Raw genomic sequence first — 17,016 nt, 5'->3', positions numbered from 1 at the left:
AAGGTTTATGCATGTAACTATGTACTGTTTCGGCCTTCAGAGTTAGCAAAGTTGAGCTTTCATTTTGGCTGTGAGCTTCCTAGCAATCAAAGAAAAAGGGAAGTATGGCCCCTTACAAGAGCTCATTTTCCCCCCAAAATATAAAACATCCCTGTCGATTACATGAAATACAGCTCTTCCTTGCACTGGTGTCTGAGGGAAATGTCTCCGCAAGACCCCAAGTGTGTGGTGGGTGGAATTAAGCTGAAGATGATTCTGAAACTTAATTCATTTCATGCCTTGTCCCTGGGGTTGGGACAGAGGCCTACCAGTCTTAAAATCTAGAGCCCCTCGATGGTCGTTTGGTCTTCAAGAGTCGACTCTGTACCAGACTATGCCGTAGAGCATTTTTTCAACGGTGTGTTTTCACTTAGGAGTTTATTAGCTGAAGGGCACTTCGGAGTGAGCCGTGGTGACCCCCACCTTCCCTTCAGCTGGGAACGTGGCTCTGGCACAGAGTATGGAGACGTAGCTAGAAAACAGCTTTGTGGTTGGTGCCGTCGGAATAGAGGCAAAGAGAGAGCTTACTTCTAGACCTTGCTGGGCTTCCCTTAAACCACCAGTAGTTTCCACCCTTCTCTTTAAAAGCCTGCCTTTTAGGGACTAGACAGGGGCCAAAGTCTAGAAGAAGTAGGTGAGTAAGTAGGGACAGTTTCTGGAATATTGGTGCTTAAGAGACCCCCCCCCCTTTTTTGGGCTACAGGTCATTTGATTTTACCCTTCAGATTTCTAGGACAAATGGAACTTCTTCTGGCTGCTTTTGTTCCCCCCTCATTCTAATCCATTAGAATCTGCTAAAAATCAAAACCGTTGAGTGTCCACCTGCTTCGAGCTGAGCATCTCTTCAGATGGCTCGCCCTCGCGCTTCCTGTGGGCCCGAGGCCCGCTGTGATTACTGCGGCCGGCGCGCCACCTGCGAGGCCAGCTGTTTGCTTCTGAAAATTGCTAGAAAGGAAGGGACCTTTTTGTGGTTGCCGCTTGTCTGAGGATAGCTCGTCAGCAGTAACGCTGCTTCTTTTCTGGCCGCCTGGGAGAAAAGGGAGGCATTAAGTGTGCTGTTGCAGGATGGAGCCCCCACCAGGGGACTGCCCCGGTGCAGGGCTCCTAGAAAAACTAGGTTCAAGGCCACCTCTCCGCCTGGAACGTGCAGGGACTGTGTCCAGTATCTGGCACATCCTGTCATCCCCGGGGAGGGTCAGGGCTCATCTTGTCACTGCGGGAGGGCCCCCCCCCTCCCCCAGCTCTTCCTGTGCTCTTACCTGTGAACTTGGCCGGGGTTTCCTCTTCAGAGGAGCAGGAGGGCAAAGGGCCAGCCAGATGGGATGAGCCCCACCTCCCTGTCAGGAAAGTCAGCCTTTTTGTCCCCTCTCACTCTCCTTGACTTTCTAAAACCCAGTGGATGGAAAAGCCTCCCTAGAATAATCAAGGTCATGTCTTTCCCAGGTTATAGAAATCTAAAAAGACCGACATCTTCAGGAAGGGGCATTTATGTCAGGGCACGTTGCCTGAGGTCGGGGTGCTGGCTTGTACCCGTGTTTTGTGTGTGGTGCCCGGGCATCCTCCCTGGTGCCTGGCATCTCTGCAGTGACCCCCCTTTACAGATGAGCACTACGTGGCCACCCCCCTACGCTGCTCAGTGCTTCTGGCTCTAACCTGCCTTCCTGCCACTCCTCACCGCCTGCCCCCACTGACCCAGATGCTGCCTGTTCCCAGACACGCCTCGGCTGATGCTGCCACCTTTCAGATTCTCACTTCCGCTCTTGGAATCCCGCCCCTCCGCCACCCCCGCCCTAAGACAGACTCCACAAGACAGCTTTTCCCAAACTTCTCCGTCTTCACATTCATTGTTTTTGCCCTTCCCGAGTCCTGCTTGTATAATCATGGACTTTATATTTTTATTTAAAGCAGCCTCCTCTTAACAGAAAACTTAAACTCACTGTAGATGTAGATTTGACCACCGCGCACCTAAGGCGTTTACTTACCATGAGCACTGAGCACCGTGCAGAATTGCTGAGTCGCTGTGTTGTACGTGTGCAACAAACCTCACACTGTATGTTAACGACCCTGGTGTCAAAATAAAAAACTGAAAACAACAGCAGCCACACAAAAGGCAAGTCTCCCAACTTCAAGATAAATACCGTCGTGTTGGGAAGGTTCTGGCTTCCGGGTTTAGTGCTAGGTGTCAAGGCCATTAATTAGCAGCACAACTGGGACTTAGTCCCAGAGGGAGTCAGAGCTTAAGGGATGCTTTTCTCTCTGGGGGACTTCATGTTGTTCAGGGCTTTGACCTTCGGGAATCCGTCTGATCCTTTGGGGTACCTACTTTATAGGTTCCCTAGCCAAAGGGATTCTCTCAGTCTCTGGATTGACTTTGGTTGGGTCTTTCATAAAGTGCTTATTACCCAGTTCTATCCCTGGACCAAGCCTCTTGCAGTGATTCTGTTCATCCACTTGTCCTTGGGCAGCTTGGGGGCAGGGGCCGGGTCTGGTTCCTCCCATTTCCCCTGGAGGCCCCGAGAGGAGTCTCAGGCACAGGCGTGTGCCCCTAGGAGGGGCCGACACTGAGACAGACGTGCACAGGTGGCCTGCGTGGGTGTGCTGAGACGTCCCCCTCCCCCCCATGGCGGGGGTCCTCACCACGCGGCATTTGTCCAGCGTCCCCGCCCGGCCTCGGGTGGTTTTCCCCAGGGCCTGCTGGCGGAGAGACCCTGCATGGGAACCGCAGTCCAATCCGCTCTCTGTTTTTTTGCTTTGTTTTGTGCCCGCCCCTCCCCCCCCCACGCATTGGCTTTAGTTGTAGGTAAAGCTCCACCATCCACGACGGCGGGCAGCCAGTCCCCACCCGAGACTCCGCTCCTCACTCGCTCCTCCGCCCAAACTCCCACGGCCAGTGTCACGGCCACCACCAGTACCACGGCCACCGTCACGGCCCCGGCCGCCCCCGCCGCCCCCACCGCCGCCGCCACGGGAAGCCCAGTGAAAAAGCAGAGGCCGCTCTTACCGAAGGAGACTGCCCCGGCCGTGCAGCGGGTCGTGTGGAACTCGTCAAGTAAGTTTCAAACGTCTTCCCAAAAGTGGCACATGCAGAAGATACAGCGTCAGCAGCAGAGCCAGCCGCAGAGCGAGCCGCAGCCACAGTGCTCCCAGGGGACGAGATATCAGACCAGACAGGCCGTGAAAGGTACCACGCACGCCCCCTTCCGTCCCTCGTGGCGCCACATGGACAGCGCAGAGAGAGCCGTTTTGTTTTTTCCGTTCCTTTTTGTTTCCCGGCCGTCCTGTCGCGAAGGCCTGATGCATTCCATTTGGCATTGTTTTTGAAAACCCTTTCGCCACTCGTTTTTTTTCACGTTGGTTTATTTTATTTATTTATTTTTTTCGTTTTCTGAACGATACGTGCATATATGCTTCTCAGAAAGGGGTGGAATATTGACCCCCCCCAGATCTGTTGTCTTGACTGACCTTCCATTCCATTCTCCACCCTTTCTCAGCGGCGCTGTTCACCGTAAAACTGTTTTTTATGCATGTATGCATATATATTTACGTATATATGAATCTTCGTAAAAATAGTACTTTTTCTTCTTTTTTTCTTTTTCTAAAACATAAAAATGGTACCATGAGTCCCCCTTCTTTCTTTTTTTTTTCTTTTTCTTTTTTCTTTTTTTTTTTAAGCCATCAGCATGTTTTGGAGTTTATCCCCGTTAGTGCACAGAGCTCTTCATTACTCTTTCCGACTGCTGTGTAGTCTTCCACAGTTGATTTAAATCAAGTATTCCCCTCCTGATGGGCGTTTAGGTCGCTCCCAGGTTTTTTCTGTTGCGAGCAGTGCTGCAGTGAATGCCTTTACGTGAGTTTTCTTGGGCACGTGTGCCCGCCTCCTGGCGTTCTCGTGGGAAGGGTGCATGCGGGGTGAGGAGCGGGCTGCAAGGGCACCCTCAGCACTAGGGCTTAGCCACGCGCAGCACAAGAGGCGGCATCGAGAAGCAGTTGCCGGAGTTGAGGAATCAGAGCCCCCCCGCCCCTCCCCTGCCCCCAACCGCCCAAGCCTCAGAGGAGGCCCGATCTGGCGCGGCACAGATAAGTATGAGGCTGTCCAGCTGTTGACAGGGATGCAGATCGTGTTCCCCAGGGGCGCCCGCATCTAGATCCTAGGAGATCGGGGTCTTCGGTTGAAACCCTCACATACTGAGCGTGCCCTAGTGAGTAGGGTTGTAAAGAGAAGCAGCAGCAGGACGCAGGTTGAAAGGAGGCCAGGTCTTGAACAGCCCCCCAGATCTCTGAAGACGGGGTGGAGGGGAGACTAACAGATTGGACGGGATTGCTCCTCCTATTTATTTATTTATTTAAAAAATTAAAAAAAAATTATTTTAGAGAGAGACATACAGCACAAGCAAGGGGGGAGGGGGGAAGACACAGAATCGGAAGCAGGCTCCAGGCCCTGAGCTGTCAGCACAGAGCCCAACTTGGGGCTCGAATGCACAAGAAGTGAAATCATGACCTGAGCCGATGTCAGACACCGACTGAGCCACCTGGGCACCCCTGCTCCTGCTCTTTAAAGAGCTTGAGGGTCAGAACTGAATCTAGGATGTCTGAGGTCGGGAGGACCTCCCTGGTTCCAGTGTTTTCTGTCTTCACACCCTGTGAGCATTACAAGCTTCCCCAGGGGAATTTAGGTGCTGGCGTTGAGGCCCATGGATGGTCTGGTTCTCAGTTTCCAGATTGTCTTGCGTCAAAGACGAACAAAGCTGGACACTAGTGAACGTGGTCAGGACAGGCTTTACTCAGTATGTACTATTTTGATAGGGAGAAAAAGTCCAGTGTGAACTGAAGTCAATCCCACTTTGTATGGAGGTGACTGGGCATTTTAAAGGGAGAATGGAGGCGGGTAGGGAGGGAAGAGGCCAAGCAGGCACCTCTAATCGAGGCAGGGAAGTGAAATTTTACAAAAAATGGGAAGTGGGGTTGGTCCATTTGAATCCCGTGTGGGGTTGCTAACTGATGCTTCTCTCTGTTAAGCTCCTAGACCTCCCTGGGAGGCGGAGCCCCCGGGGGTCAGCTGGGGGTCGGCTGGGACTCGTGGTAAATTCATGAGGCAGACGCTTCAGTGGGGTCTGGGGTCATCCCAGGGCTGCAGCCTTGAGCTGCTAGAACCTATGCTTGAGTTTGTTTGAGATCCGGTCCCAGAAGAGGCTTGGAGGGTCCTGGCTAGAGTCTGGTCGAGGGGAGGGTGTTTGTCATTGGAAAGTAGAAGAGCCTGGTGGGCACACGTCGGGGATGCTCCCTCTGTGCCGCTCCGTGCTGGGTCGGCCCCTTCCCGCGGCGGCCGCATGACCACGAGCCTTTGCTTTCCTAGCCGTGCAACAGAAGGAGATCACGCAGAGCCCCTCGACCTCCACCATCACCCTGGTGACCAGCACTCAGTCGTCACCTCTGGTCACCAGCTCGGGGGCCACGAGCACCCTCGCGTCCTCAGTCAGCGCAGACCTGCCCATCGCCACGGCTTCTGCTGATGTCGCTGCCGACATTGCCAAGTACACTAGCAAAGTGAGTGCCCGTGGCCCTCAGGGGTGGGGGGTGTCAGAGGACCAGCTTCCGGGTGGGAGCCCGGAGGATTGCGACCTCGAGGGCTTTGCGGGGCGCTTAGGAGAGAAGGCCCTGTTTTCATGGAGGGTCTCCAAGCCCACGTTCTTCTGTTTAGGTCTAATGTCGGATCTAAGCAGAGAAATTGAGAGTGGACTGCATCTTGTTCTGAGCGCTTAGATTCTTATTTTGTTTTTTAATTTTTAATGTTTTTACTTATTTTTGAGGGGGGTGGGACAGAAAGAGAGCGAGACCCGGAATCGGAAGCAGGCTCCAGGCTCTGAGCTGTCAGCACAGCTGAGTTCGGGGCTCAAACTCACGAACCATGAGAGCATGACCTGAGCTGAAGTTGGAGGCTTAATTGACTGAACCACCCCGGCTCCCCATGAGCGCTTAGATTCTGATGTCAGGACAGAGCAGGAAAATGACACGGTGGCAAAATTACCCTTCAGTGTTCACAGCACTCATTAAGACAGATTCCTTAAATGCTGGAATGAGTTAAAGTTCTGTCAGTTAATAACAGACCACGGAAGGAGTTGGTTTGTGATTCAAAGGCCATGGGGATGACATATCGGAGTCTTAGATGTGAGATATGTAAGGTGTGAATCCCACACCAAAATGGACTGGAACGTGGTAGATTCCCTCCCAGCCCACCCCTCCCCTGGGGCACAGGATTCCCGAGGTGGGTTCCCTTGTACAAGCTCTCTCTCCTCATTTGCCAGGAGGAGTAAATTACTCCTCTTCCCTAAGGAGTACATGACTAGTTAGTTGCTAATGAATACACTACTCAGGTTTATAGAGAGAATGGGTAACCATCATTGAGAACAGTTGTTTCTAGAATCCTTGAAGTGTCATGATAAAGTCTTGCTTTATTATATGGTGTTAATGGTGGGCTCTCCTTTGGTTCTGGATGACTGGTGACATTTATAGTTTTATACCCTTGTGTTTTTGTTGGTCATTTTCTTTCTCTTCTTTCCATTGAGACATATCTAGTTTCATGCATAACAAATGAGCATGAAACCTAACCACTTAAAACAGTTCCCATTTCTCCTCATAGTTCCTGGGGTTGGGAGTCTGGGCAGGGCTCAGCTAGGTCATCTGCTTTCGGGCCTCTGGTGAGCTGCTGTCAAGGTGTCTGCTAGGGATGTGATTTCATCCAAAGGCTCAACTGGGAAAGAATCCATTTTTTTTTTTAATTTTTTTGATACAGAGAGAAACAAGAGCATGAGAGGGGGAGGGGCAGAGAGAGAAGAAGACAGAACCGGAAGCAGGCTCCAGGCTCTGAGCTGTCAGAACAGAGCCCGATGTGGGGCTCAAACCCACGAACGTGAGATCTGACCTGAGCCAAAGTCGGAGGCTTAACCGACTGAGCCACCCAGGCACCCCGGAAAGAATCCATTTTTAAGTTGACTTACGTGGTTGTAAACAGAATTTACTTCCTCAAGGGAGTCTCAGGTCCCGGCTGGCTCTTGGCCAGAGGCCACCTTCAGTTCTTGCCATGTGGGCCTTCAGACTTGGCAGTTTGCTTCCTCAAAGCCAGTGATAGAGAAGGCCTGCTAGCAAGGTGGAATCCAGTCTTCTGTAACCTGATCTCATAAGTGACAGCCCGTTACCTTTGTCATAGTCCGTCGGTTAGAAGCAGGTCACACTAGAAGGGAGGGGATTATATAGGGTCACAAACGCCAGAGCACCTGGCCTCATTGAGAGCCACCTGTCTTTCACACTAGGTAAGATGGTACTAGTACTAGAAAATGTTTGCATGGTGTTGCTCTGGCCTTGACCCTGGCTGGGAGAGTTATGCTCATATGTTACTTCCTAACAAGTTGATGAGGTACGTACTGGTATCCATCCCCATTTTATAGATGATAGGAAAACTGAGGCCCAGTGAGGTTACACAGTCTGAATGATTGAGCTGGGATTTGAGTTACCAGGACCCAGAAAGTGGTTTTGAGCCAGTGTGTTTATTCCCGTGAATCCTCCTGACCACAGATGTCTAGTGTCCATGAACGGATTGTTCTTTTTAACAAGCTACCTGACCCGCCCCGCGCCCCCCCCCCCCCCCCCCCCCCCCCCCCCCCGGGCTAGAGAGAGAATCAGTACCGGTCTTGGGGATAACTTTGTCTCTTAGTTTGTTTGTCCTCCTTTTGAATGAAATGTGTGAATTGTTATAGAGCCCCTGAGCGTCAGAATAGGAATCCTTTCAAGGGGCAATGATTTATTGCCATTCTTAAGATTTTAGTCGTCCCTGTCCACCAATGGGTGGATATTGATTTAATATTTTTATTTGAATTTAATATAATTTTCTTTATATTTACTTAACGAAACAAACATCAAGTCTCATATCGTCAGATAAGCCATTCCTTGTCAAGGCTTGAAGCCCAAGTTTGTTTTCCTTTGGTTAAAAAGAGAGATCATCACAAAAGCGTTTGGTGCGTCCAGGCCCCATACTGAAACTGTTCCTAGTGTGGCGTGCGGGGCCACGGAGGGATGGAAAGGGAGTGCTTTTCTCATTACTGATTTCAGAAGGTGTCTGGTGCACCTAAACGGTCTCTTGTTCTACGTGTAGCCTGACACCACCTTCCAGTGATTGGGTCCAACTTGCCTATTGTCACATGAGGAAACTGAGGCCTGCTGAGTGGACCTGGCTGGGGGATTGCCCTGACTGGTTTTCTGAGCTCCTGCCAGATCTTTATCCCTTCGGCTGCCCCCGGGGCTCTTACAGCAAAGTTGAGGGATGAACGTAGAGATAGACATTTTCTGCGCAGTTAAGAAAATGAGCACAGTGACATATTTTTGGAGCTGATGAACTTTCCTGTCTCCGAGGTGACCCAGAGTTGAAGACCCAGATTTGTGTGTTTTGGCAGAAGGGTGGTCTCTTACGAATGCTGAGTTCTTCGCTGTATTTGGAAGAAAGAGTAAAAATCCATCCACAGATTCATGATTTCTTTGTAATGGAATGCAACCGTTGCACTAGTAACGTATTGAATTTCGTGCACTTTCTAAAGTTTTCTTGTAAAGCGATTTGGCCTTAATGTTTTAAGGTGATGGGGTTGGTGCAGCGGGGTGGGGAGGCCCGTCCGGAAGGGTGAGGAGCGCGAGGTGTTTTTCCTGGCAGTGTCCACGTGTGGCCCCGGGAACGAGCGAGCAGCGGAAGCCGCAACAGAGATTGTAGACATTTCCCTCCCATTTTGGGGTGAATGGGGGGTTACTGTTTTGGGGGTTGGCAGTTTATTAATTACCGCTCGTGGATTCCCCCCCCCCCCCCCATAAGACGAATGGGTCTTTCTTTCTGAACACCTGCACTGTGGCAGATACTGAGCTCTTGTCCCCACGTGGGATTTTCACTGCATTTCTGTGCACACCCTACACGGGCCCACTGTCTTCGCCCGTGTTTTGGGGGAACTGAGGCTCAGAGAGTGGGTGATGGTGAGAAGAGGTCCGGGGCATCAGATACAAGGGTGCCTTTCATCTTGCCTTCTCGCCAGATTGGAGCAAATTGCAAAACAGTGCAGAGGGGGCCACAGCCCGGTCAGGCCCCGAGGCCTCCTTTGGTCCCCTGTTCCCTCCCCTTTCTCCTGTGAGGGGGCCTGGGATCAGCCAGTAAACAGTGGGCAGGAGAGAATTCAGTCTGCAGAGCACAGGGTGCCTGTCGTGTGGGCCTGAGCTGGCGTCACAGACTTGGGGACGGCTTCAGGGCTCAGAGAGTTCAAGGAAAGGAGAATGTGGAGGCACAGCAGAAAGGCAGTAGGGGGAAGAAAAGCCCTGACCAAAGGCCTTCAAGCACCAAATGAAGTATCGCCACGTAATGGTCTAGAATAATTCGTCCATAAAAAGGAATGAGGCGCTGATCCAGTGTGCGACACACGGATGGATGTTTAAATCCCTGTGCTTAGTTGAAGAAGGCGGTCACCACGGACCGTGCGTTGTGTGAATCCGTGGACACGAGACATCTAGATGAAGCAAATCCATCTGTAGAAAGCAGATCAGTGGTTGTTAGGGGCTGGGGGATGATGGGGTCCTCTGGGGGGTGCAACCTAAGGGGGCAGTGGTTTCATTTTGGGGAACTGGACTGTGGGCCTGGATATACAACTCTGAACCTACTGATAGCCATGGGTTTGGGCATGTAAATGGGTCAATTGGTAGATGAATGACATTAAAAAAAATTTTTTTTAACATTTATTTATTTTTGAGAGACAGATCATGAGCAGGGGAGGGGCAGAGAGAGAGGGAGACCCAGAATCCGAAACAGGCTCAGAGCCTGATGCAGGACTCGAACCCATAAACAGGAGATCATGACCTGAGCCGAAGTCGGTTACTCAACCGACTGAGCCACCCAGGTGTTCCCCCCCCCCATTTTTTTTTAAAGGGGAGGGGATTTAGAAACAAAAGTCACAAAAGAAAATAATCCTTCCCTTGAACCCACAGTTTTGGCCAAACCACACAGGCTGGGGCCCAAGTTCAGCCTCTCCAGAGTAGCCTGTGGCTACAGAAACGAGCTTGATGTATTCCTACCCTGGTTTATACCAGTTTCTTGACCCTGGCGCTAGTGACGTTTCGGGCTGGAGAATTCTTTGCTGTGGGGGCTGTTCTGTGTATATAGCTCATGCTTGGCCTCCACCGACTAGATGCAAATAGTCTGCCCCTCCCCCCCGCCCGCCCCATCAGTCATGACAACCACATGTGCCAAGCGTCCTGTGAGGGACAGGGAACCACGGCTCTGTGGTAGAGTTTAGATGTAGGTCATCTAGAAAAGCCTCCGGGAGGTGATCACCTGATTTCATTTCTGGTTTTATCTTTCAGATGATGGATGCAATAAAAGGAACCATGACAGAAATCTACAACGATCTTTCTAAAAACACTACCGGGAGCACAATAGCCGAGGTCAGAGACGACCCGTCCCTCCTTACTTGCTGAGGATGTTATCTGGGCTGCTATAAGATGGTGCCAGGACGCGGCTTCTCTGGAAGCTTCTCCAGGGTGCTCGGCCCATGGTGCTTGTTGGGGAGGGTGTTTCTTCATTTAGCCAGAAGGCTGCTCTGTCACTTCCCGCGGTTCACTTCTGCTCACACAGCCGGTACCGGAGCCTGAGTTAACCCCTTGGTGAAACTGGAGAGTAATTAGTTCCTTTGGCCCCATGGATAATTGTCTCCTGGCTCTCTGTATGTGTGGACATTTTTATACAAGGGGTGCTTGTTGTCTAAGAATTTGTGTGCTGAAGGTCCCCGCGATGACGTGGTTGTCTAGGGAATGAAGTGGTTAAAACATGAAGATGTCCACTTAGATGTCCATTTTTGTAAAAATAGATCTCTTAAAAAAATTTTTTTTAAATGTTTATGTTTGAGAGACACAGAGAGAGAGAGAGAGAGACAGACAGAGACAGAGCACGAGCAGGGGAGGGGCAGAGAGAGAGGGAGACACAGAATCCGAAGCAGGATCCAGGCTCTGAGCTGTCAGCACAGAGCCAGATGTGGGGCTCGAACCCATGACCCATGAGATCATGACTTGAGCTGAAATCAAGAGTTGGATGTTGAACCAACTCAGCCACCCAGGCGCTCCCAAATCGATCTCTCTGAACTGACTTCTTAGGCCAGGTTCATTCACTCTACGCCAGATGTAGAAGGGTCCCCAGGTGTGACAAGTGAAAGAATTTCTTGAGGTCTTTGGATATGATGTTGGAGACCGGGAAATCCCACGCAAGCCGTTGACCTATGAGGGCCTGGCAAGATTCGGCCGGCACTCAGAGGAGGAGAACATCTCCCAGTACGGGTGTCCTCATAGGCTTTCTGCGGTGAACAGTGTGAATATAAAGCTTTGAGAGAGGTTCCACGAGGAATCAGTTCCTGGGATATTTTGCTCTGATGAGACCGAGGATTGATCTGTGGTTGAAAATACTGATCCGCAATGTCTCCCTTGAAACCTTGGGGTCCAGATGCGTGCCAGAATTTTTCAGAATTTGAAGAGGTAATATGCAGCTGTCTGCCCCAAGCATTGCAGCGTTTCTGCTGTGAAATATGCTGTCCACCTGCTCTGTGGAAGAAATTAGGATTTCTCCTCCTCAGCGCTTCTGACACTTGTGCCAGATCATTCTCTGTTACGGGGGCTGTCCTGTGCATCGTAGGGTGCTTAGCTGGTCCTTGGCTTCTACGCTGACGGCATTAGCTGCCCTCCCTTGTGACAGCCCCAGAGACCTTCAGATCTTGCAGTGTCGTGGAGCCCGGAGGGCACTGTCACCCTACAATCTCCCCCCCCCCCCCCCCCCCCCCCCCCCCCCCCCCCCCCCCCCCCCCCCCCCCCCCCCCCCCCCCCCCCCCCCCCCCCCCCCCCCCCCCCCCGTCATTGGAGTGCCACTGTGGTCCTCAAACACTGTAAATAGCCCCACATTCAGACAGAGGTTATATTTCCCCTTGACACGAATTCAGCCCTTCCCTCCAAAAATATCCTTTGGTTTCCAGAGACGTTAGACTTTGGAATTTCAGGTGAATAACTATGGATCCCACATAAGATGTTAGGTAAGGGATGAAGCGCAGCTAACTTTATTTCTTTTAGTTTCATTTTTGTAAGACCGAAGTTCTAATCGTGCCTGTCGTCTTTTTTTTTTCTCTGTGAAAATCTGGTCCTTGTTTATACTTTGTTCATTCATTCATTTTTGAAGTAAAGTCTGTGCTGAACGTGGGCTTGACCTCAGAACCCCGAGATCAAGCGTTGGATGCTTTACTACAAGTCAGCTCGGTGCCCTCGTCCCGCTGTGGTTTCACTTTAAGTGGGTTTTCCTGGAGCCGGGATTTCGTGGAAAAGATGGACAACTTCTGTTGTTGACCCTTGAAAAGTGGGTTTGAACTGTGCTTGTCCATTCTATGTGGTGTTTTCACAGTTCAGTTCTGTAAAATGCATTTTCTCTACCTTGTGATTTTCTTACCATTTTTCTTTCTCGAGCTTACCTAATTGTAAGAGTCCATTATCTAATACATACAACATCTGCATTCAACTGTTCATGTTTTTGGTTCCTGGCCAACAGTAGGCTATTTAGTTTTTTGGGGGAGTCAGAGTCACAGTTGGGTTTTTGACTGCGTGGCGTGTTGGCACGCCGGCCCCCACCCCCACGTTGTTCAAGGATCAGCTCTGTCTGGTTTTCAGAAACAGAGTTTCTCTCGAAGTTGGGATAACGCGCTGATGCATCCAGCTGCTGATGCCGCACGTGACGGCGCAGCTGGTGAGCCCCAGTGGCCAACGCCACCCAGACGCGCCTTCTAAGAGCCTTCCTCTCCCTCATCACAGATCCGCAGGCTGAGGATCGAGATAGAGAAGCTGCAGTGGCTGCACCAGCAAGAGCTCTCAGAGATGAAGCACAATTTGGGTGAGGCCTGGTGGAGTGGTCTGCCCCCCGGGGCGGTCTGGGGTGTGAGCATCCCTCCCACTCTGGAGACCGGTGCGGGTGTGAGCTGAGTCAGAAGTAGGCTTCGGGACGTCCCACTGCTGGGGAGACCACAGAATCCGGGATCGTCTAACCAGCAGAAGCAGGTGTTGGGGGGAGGGTGTTCCTTCCTCTTTTCTTTTCAAAATACCAACATCAGTAGTGAAACAAGCCCAGCGCCCGCAGTGACAGCTTGTGCCCACTGAGTGAGCTCTGACTCCGGGCCGGGAACTGTTGTAAGTGCTTTTCCACGGACCTAAATTCTCATGGAAACCCTTGCGACAAAGGGTCCTTTTATCCCAGTTTTCAGGTCAAAGCAAGCGGGGCTCAGATGTGTTGAGGAAGTTGTTCAGGGTCACACAGCTGTGATTCGGCTCTGGGCGCTCCATCTCCGGACCTTCCCTCCTCCCCATGGAGTACTGGCCATTTTAACAGATTCTCAAACACGCTGTGCGGGCCACGCAGGACGGAGGAGGATACTTTGGTGTTCCCCGATGTAGACTGCACTCTGTTTGGCCTGCCGTCTGTGCTGTGCAAGCCTTGCCACCCAGAGGTAGAGCGCTTCCCTTGAGACCCTCATGGAGTGTCAGCCTCAGAGCCGGCATGCTGCAGGCCATTGGGTCCCCCTTGTTGGGGGGGCGCGGGCCCAGGTGTGCCCACCTGTCACAGGTGACACGTGTTGAAATTGTGCACTGCGGACTTGCCTAAGAAGCCTTCCTTGGGAGGAGGGAGTCCGTCTCCTCTGTTTGTTGCCACACAGGAGGTTTATTTAGTTGTGGCTTCTTCATTCTCTGATGTAGTAACTGCAGGGAATATTATTTTTATGCCGAATCTCCCCATTTTTAAATAATTAGGTGCACGCGGCCTGGCCAGAACGTGCCATGGGCTGCAGGCTTCCAGTTAAAGACAGTTGCAAGGGTCAGAGAGGTGGGGTCTAGCACAAGTTCAAGGGGATTGTTTTCGTGTGTTTTTTAGACGTGCGTTTGTGTGTGTACGCACACTTGTTTTTGTTTTTGTTTTTAATTTTCAGGAAAAGAATTTTAACGAATCAAGGAATCACTTGTTTTCCCTCCGGTGTGCAGGTCACTCCCGGGTGAATTGCACATAGACTTTCCTGTCTGAAGTGAAATTAGAGATGTCTCAGTAGACTGAGCACTTTGATAGTTGATCAATCATAGTGATCAGTCCCAACGCCCTATGTAATAGATTTACTCCACAGCTACTGAGCATACCAGATAGGAAAGTGTATCCAAGATCTAGTGCCAGCTCAGCCCTTATTGGCTGTATGCCTCAGTTTCCTCATTTGTGAAATGGATATTTTTTTTAAGCTTATTTATTTTTGCAAGAAGGAGAGAGAATTCCAAGCAGGGACCCCCACGTGGGGCTTGAGCTCAGGAATCAGGAGGTCATGACATGAGTTGAAACCAAGAGTCTGACACTTGGCCCCGGGTGCCTCTGAAAGGATTGTTCTGGTCGAGCCTGTCTCACGGGATTAGTATGAAGATGAGTGAGTTGATTTGGTTGCTAGAAAAGTTCATACTGGTGATCAAACTCAGAGTGGCCTTCGTGGAAATTGTTTCTCGGGTTTATCTGAGGACTTCCCACTGGATCGCCGTGGGCTCCCGCTCCCTGCATGCCAGGCACCCCACATGCACTCTGACACGCAGCTCTATCCGGTCATGTCAGCATGACACATGCTGGTTTTTCAGATGCAGATCCTGGGGCTTAGCGAGGCTGGGTTTCTGCCTGGGGGCGGGGCCGCACAGCCAAGCCCCTCCCACCCAGGACCCAGCATCCTTTGTCTGTTGCAGTCCATGGCCTGGACCTCCTTTCTGATCTGGTATGGAAGTCTCCACGCCCCGGGCGGCAGTGAGGGTCGGGGGGACTTGCGATGAAGCCCGTGCCCTCTCCCCTCTCTCTGGCAGAGCTGACCATGGCGGAGATGCGGCAGAGCCTGGAGCAGGAGCGGGACCGGCTCATCGCCGAGGTGAAGAAGCAGCTGGAGCTGGAGAAGCAGCAGGCGGTGGACGAGACCAAGAAGAAGCAGTGGTGTGCCCACTGCAAGAAGGAAGCCATCTTCTACTGCTGCTGGAACACCAGCTACTGCGACTACCCGTGCCAGCAGGCGCACTGGCCCGAGCACATGAAGTCCTGCACGCAGTCAGGTGCGCCCTGGCGCCGCCTGCACGCACACGCCCAGCCGCGGTGGCTCTCATGTGGTGATTCTGGTCCCCACTCCAAGGCACTGGCAGTGACTGCAGGCGTCTGCGGTCATCCTGACAGCGGGGTTGAGGTTCCTGGCATTCTGGTAGAGGCCAGGACTGTTGCCACCCACCCTCCACTGTGCACCAGACAGATCCCCGTCCCGCCCCCGCCACCACGAAGGATCTGGCCCCAGATGTCACTTGTACTGATATTGAGAAATCCTGCTCTTAAAATATTTTTTAAGTTAGTTTATTTTGAGACAGAGGGTGTTTGTGTGCGCAAGTGGCAGAGGGGCGGAGAGAGAAAATCCCAAGTAGACGGAGCCTGACACACAGGTCGATTCCACAAACTGTTGAGATCATGACCTGAGCCGAAATCAAGAGTTGGCCCCTTAACTGACTGAGCCTCCCCCCCCGCGCCCTGAGACGTCCTGCTTTTAACGTAGAACTGAACTCACCGCATGGTGCATTCCCAGTTCTTATGTGCAAGAAAAGTGTTGGTTTGCAACAAATCTTTGTCGTTTGTAACACAGAGCAAGCAGGCCTCACGGGAGCCTTCAGTATGATACTGGATCTACCTAGAATATGTTAGCAATATTGTAAAAGTTAGTCTTTGCAACTAGCTTGTATTTCTGACAAATAATATTAGCTTTATATACTTAGACTTAAAGGTTTCCATTTTAACGAATTTAATTAAAAATTACATAAATAGGGGCACCTGGATGGCTCGGTCGGTTACGCGGCCGACTTCACCTCAGGTCATGATCTCACCGTTTGTGGGTTCGAGCCCTGCATCGGGCTCTGTGCTGACAGCTCGGACCCTGGAGCCTGCTTCAGATTCTGCATTTCCTTCCATATCTGCAATTCCCCTGCTTGTGTTCTGTCTCTCTCTCAAAAATAAATAAACATAAAATAAAATTAAAAAAAAATTAAATGAATAATAAGACAAGGCAGTGTCTTTTAGACTGGCAAAGATCTGAAGATGATTGGTGAATGACCATGAATGCGAAGCTCCCCCTAGGCCAGGGGTTGGCAGATGCTTTCTGTGAAGGTCCAGAGGGTAACTATTTTGGGATTTGTTGAAACAGCCCTAGTGTACTGATTTAGGGAGAGCACAATCATAGACACGATGTTAAGTGGTGGGCGAGGCTTTGTCCCCGTAAAATGTTAGTTTTTAATTTTTTAAAAATTTTATTAATGTTTTTTATTTATTTTTGAGAGGGTGAGAGACACCGTGTGCAGGGGAGGGGCAGGGAGAGAGACACGGAATCTGAAGCAGGCTCCAGACTCGGAGCGGTCTGCACAGAGCCCGACATGGGGCTCGAACCCACAAACCGCGAGATCGTGACCTGAGCTGAAGCCGGACGCTTAACTGACTGAGTCACCCAGGTGCCCCCCAGTTAAACATTATTAACAAAAAGAGGTGGCTCTGGTTTGCCAACTCCTGCTCTAGAGAGACCTTCTGTATTTCGTTATTTTAAGAAGACAGTATTTTTTAAAAAATTTTTTAATTTTTTTTTTTTAATTTATTTTTGAGAGACAGAGACAGCATGAGCAGGGGAGGGTCAGAGAGAGGGGGAGACACAGAATTTGAAACAGGCTCCAGGCTCTGAGCTAGCTGCCAGCACAGAGCCCGACGCGGGGCCCGAACCCACGAATCGTGAGATCATGACCTGAGCTGAAGCTGGACGCTCAACCGACTGAGCCACCCAGGCGCCCCAAGAAGACAGTATTGAACCACACGATGTTGGGTCCTTAATCCTTTAGGGAGGTGTTGTCTTA

General features: G+C 51.2%; 1 protein-coding gene across 11 annotated transcripts in view; it reads left to right on the top strand.

The window, feature by feature from the left end:
- Positions 1-17,016, top strand: part of ZMYND8 (zinc finger MYND-type containing 8) — a 122,827-nt gene that overhangs the window by 95,259 nt on the left and 10,552 nt on the right. For 9 of the 11 annotated variants that reach the window (XM_029919326.1, XM_029919329.1, XM_029919332.1 and 6 more), the window contains 5 exons: positions 2,834-3,220; positions 5,393-5,583; positions 10,420-10,500; positions 12,895-12,973; positions 14,956-15,195. In XM_029919326.1, the coding sequence (XP_029775186.1) occupies positions 2,834-3,220; positions 5,393-5,583; positions 10,420-10,500; positions 12,895-12,973; positions 14,956-15,195 (978 nt within the window). The remainder of the gene's footprint in view (positions 1-2,833; positions 3,221-5,392; positions 5,584-10,419; positions 10,501-12,894; positions 12,974-14,955; positions 15,196-17,016) is intronic. The other 2 variants (XM_029919336.1, XM_029919334.1) reach the window with 1 other exon arrangement.

The sequence above is a fragment of the Suricata suricatta genome, chromosome 12, assembly GCF_006229205.1.
Source record: "Suricata suricatta isolate VVHF042 chromosome 12, meerkat_22Aug2017_6uvM2_HiC, whole genome shotgun sequence".
Taxonomy (NCBI): Eukaryota; Metazoa; Chordata; class Mammalia; order Carnivora; family Herpestidae; genus Suricata; species Suricata suricatta.
Note: the sequence above shows the minus strand (reverse complement) of the source record. Positions and strands in the feature narration are given on the sequence as shown.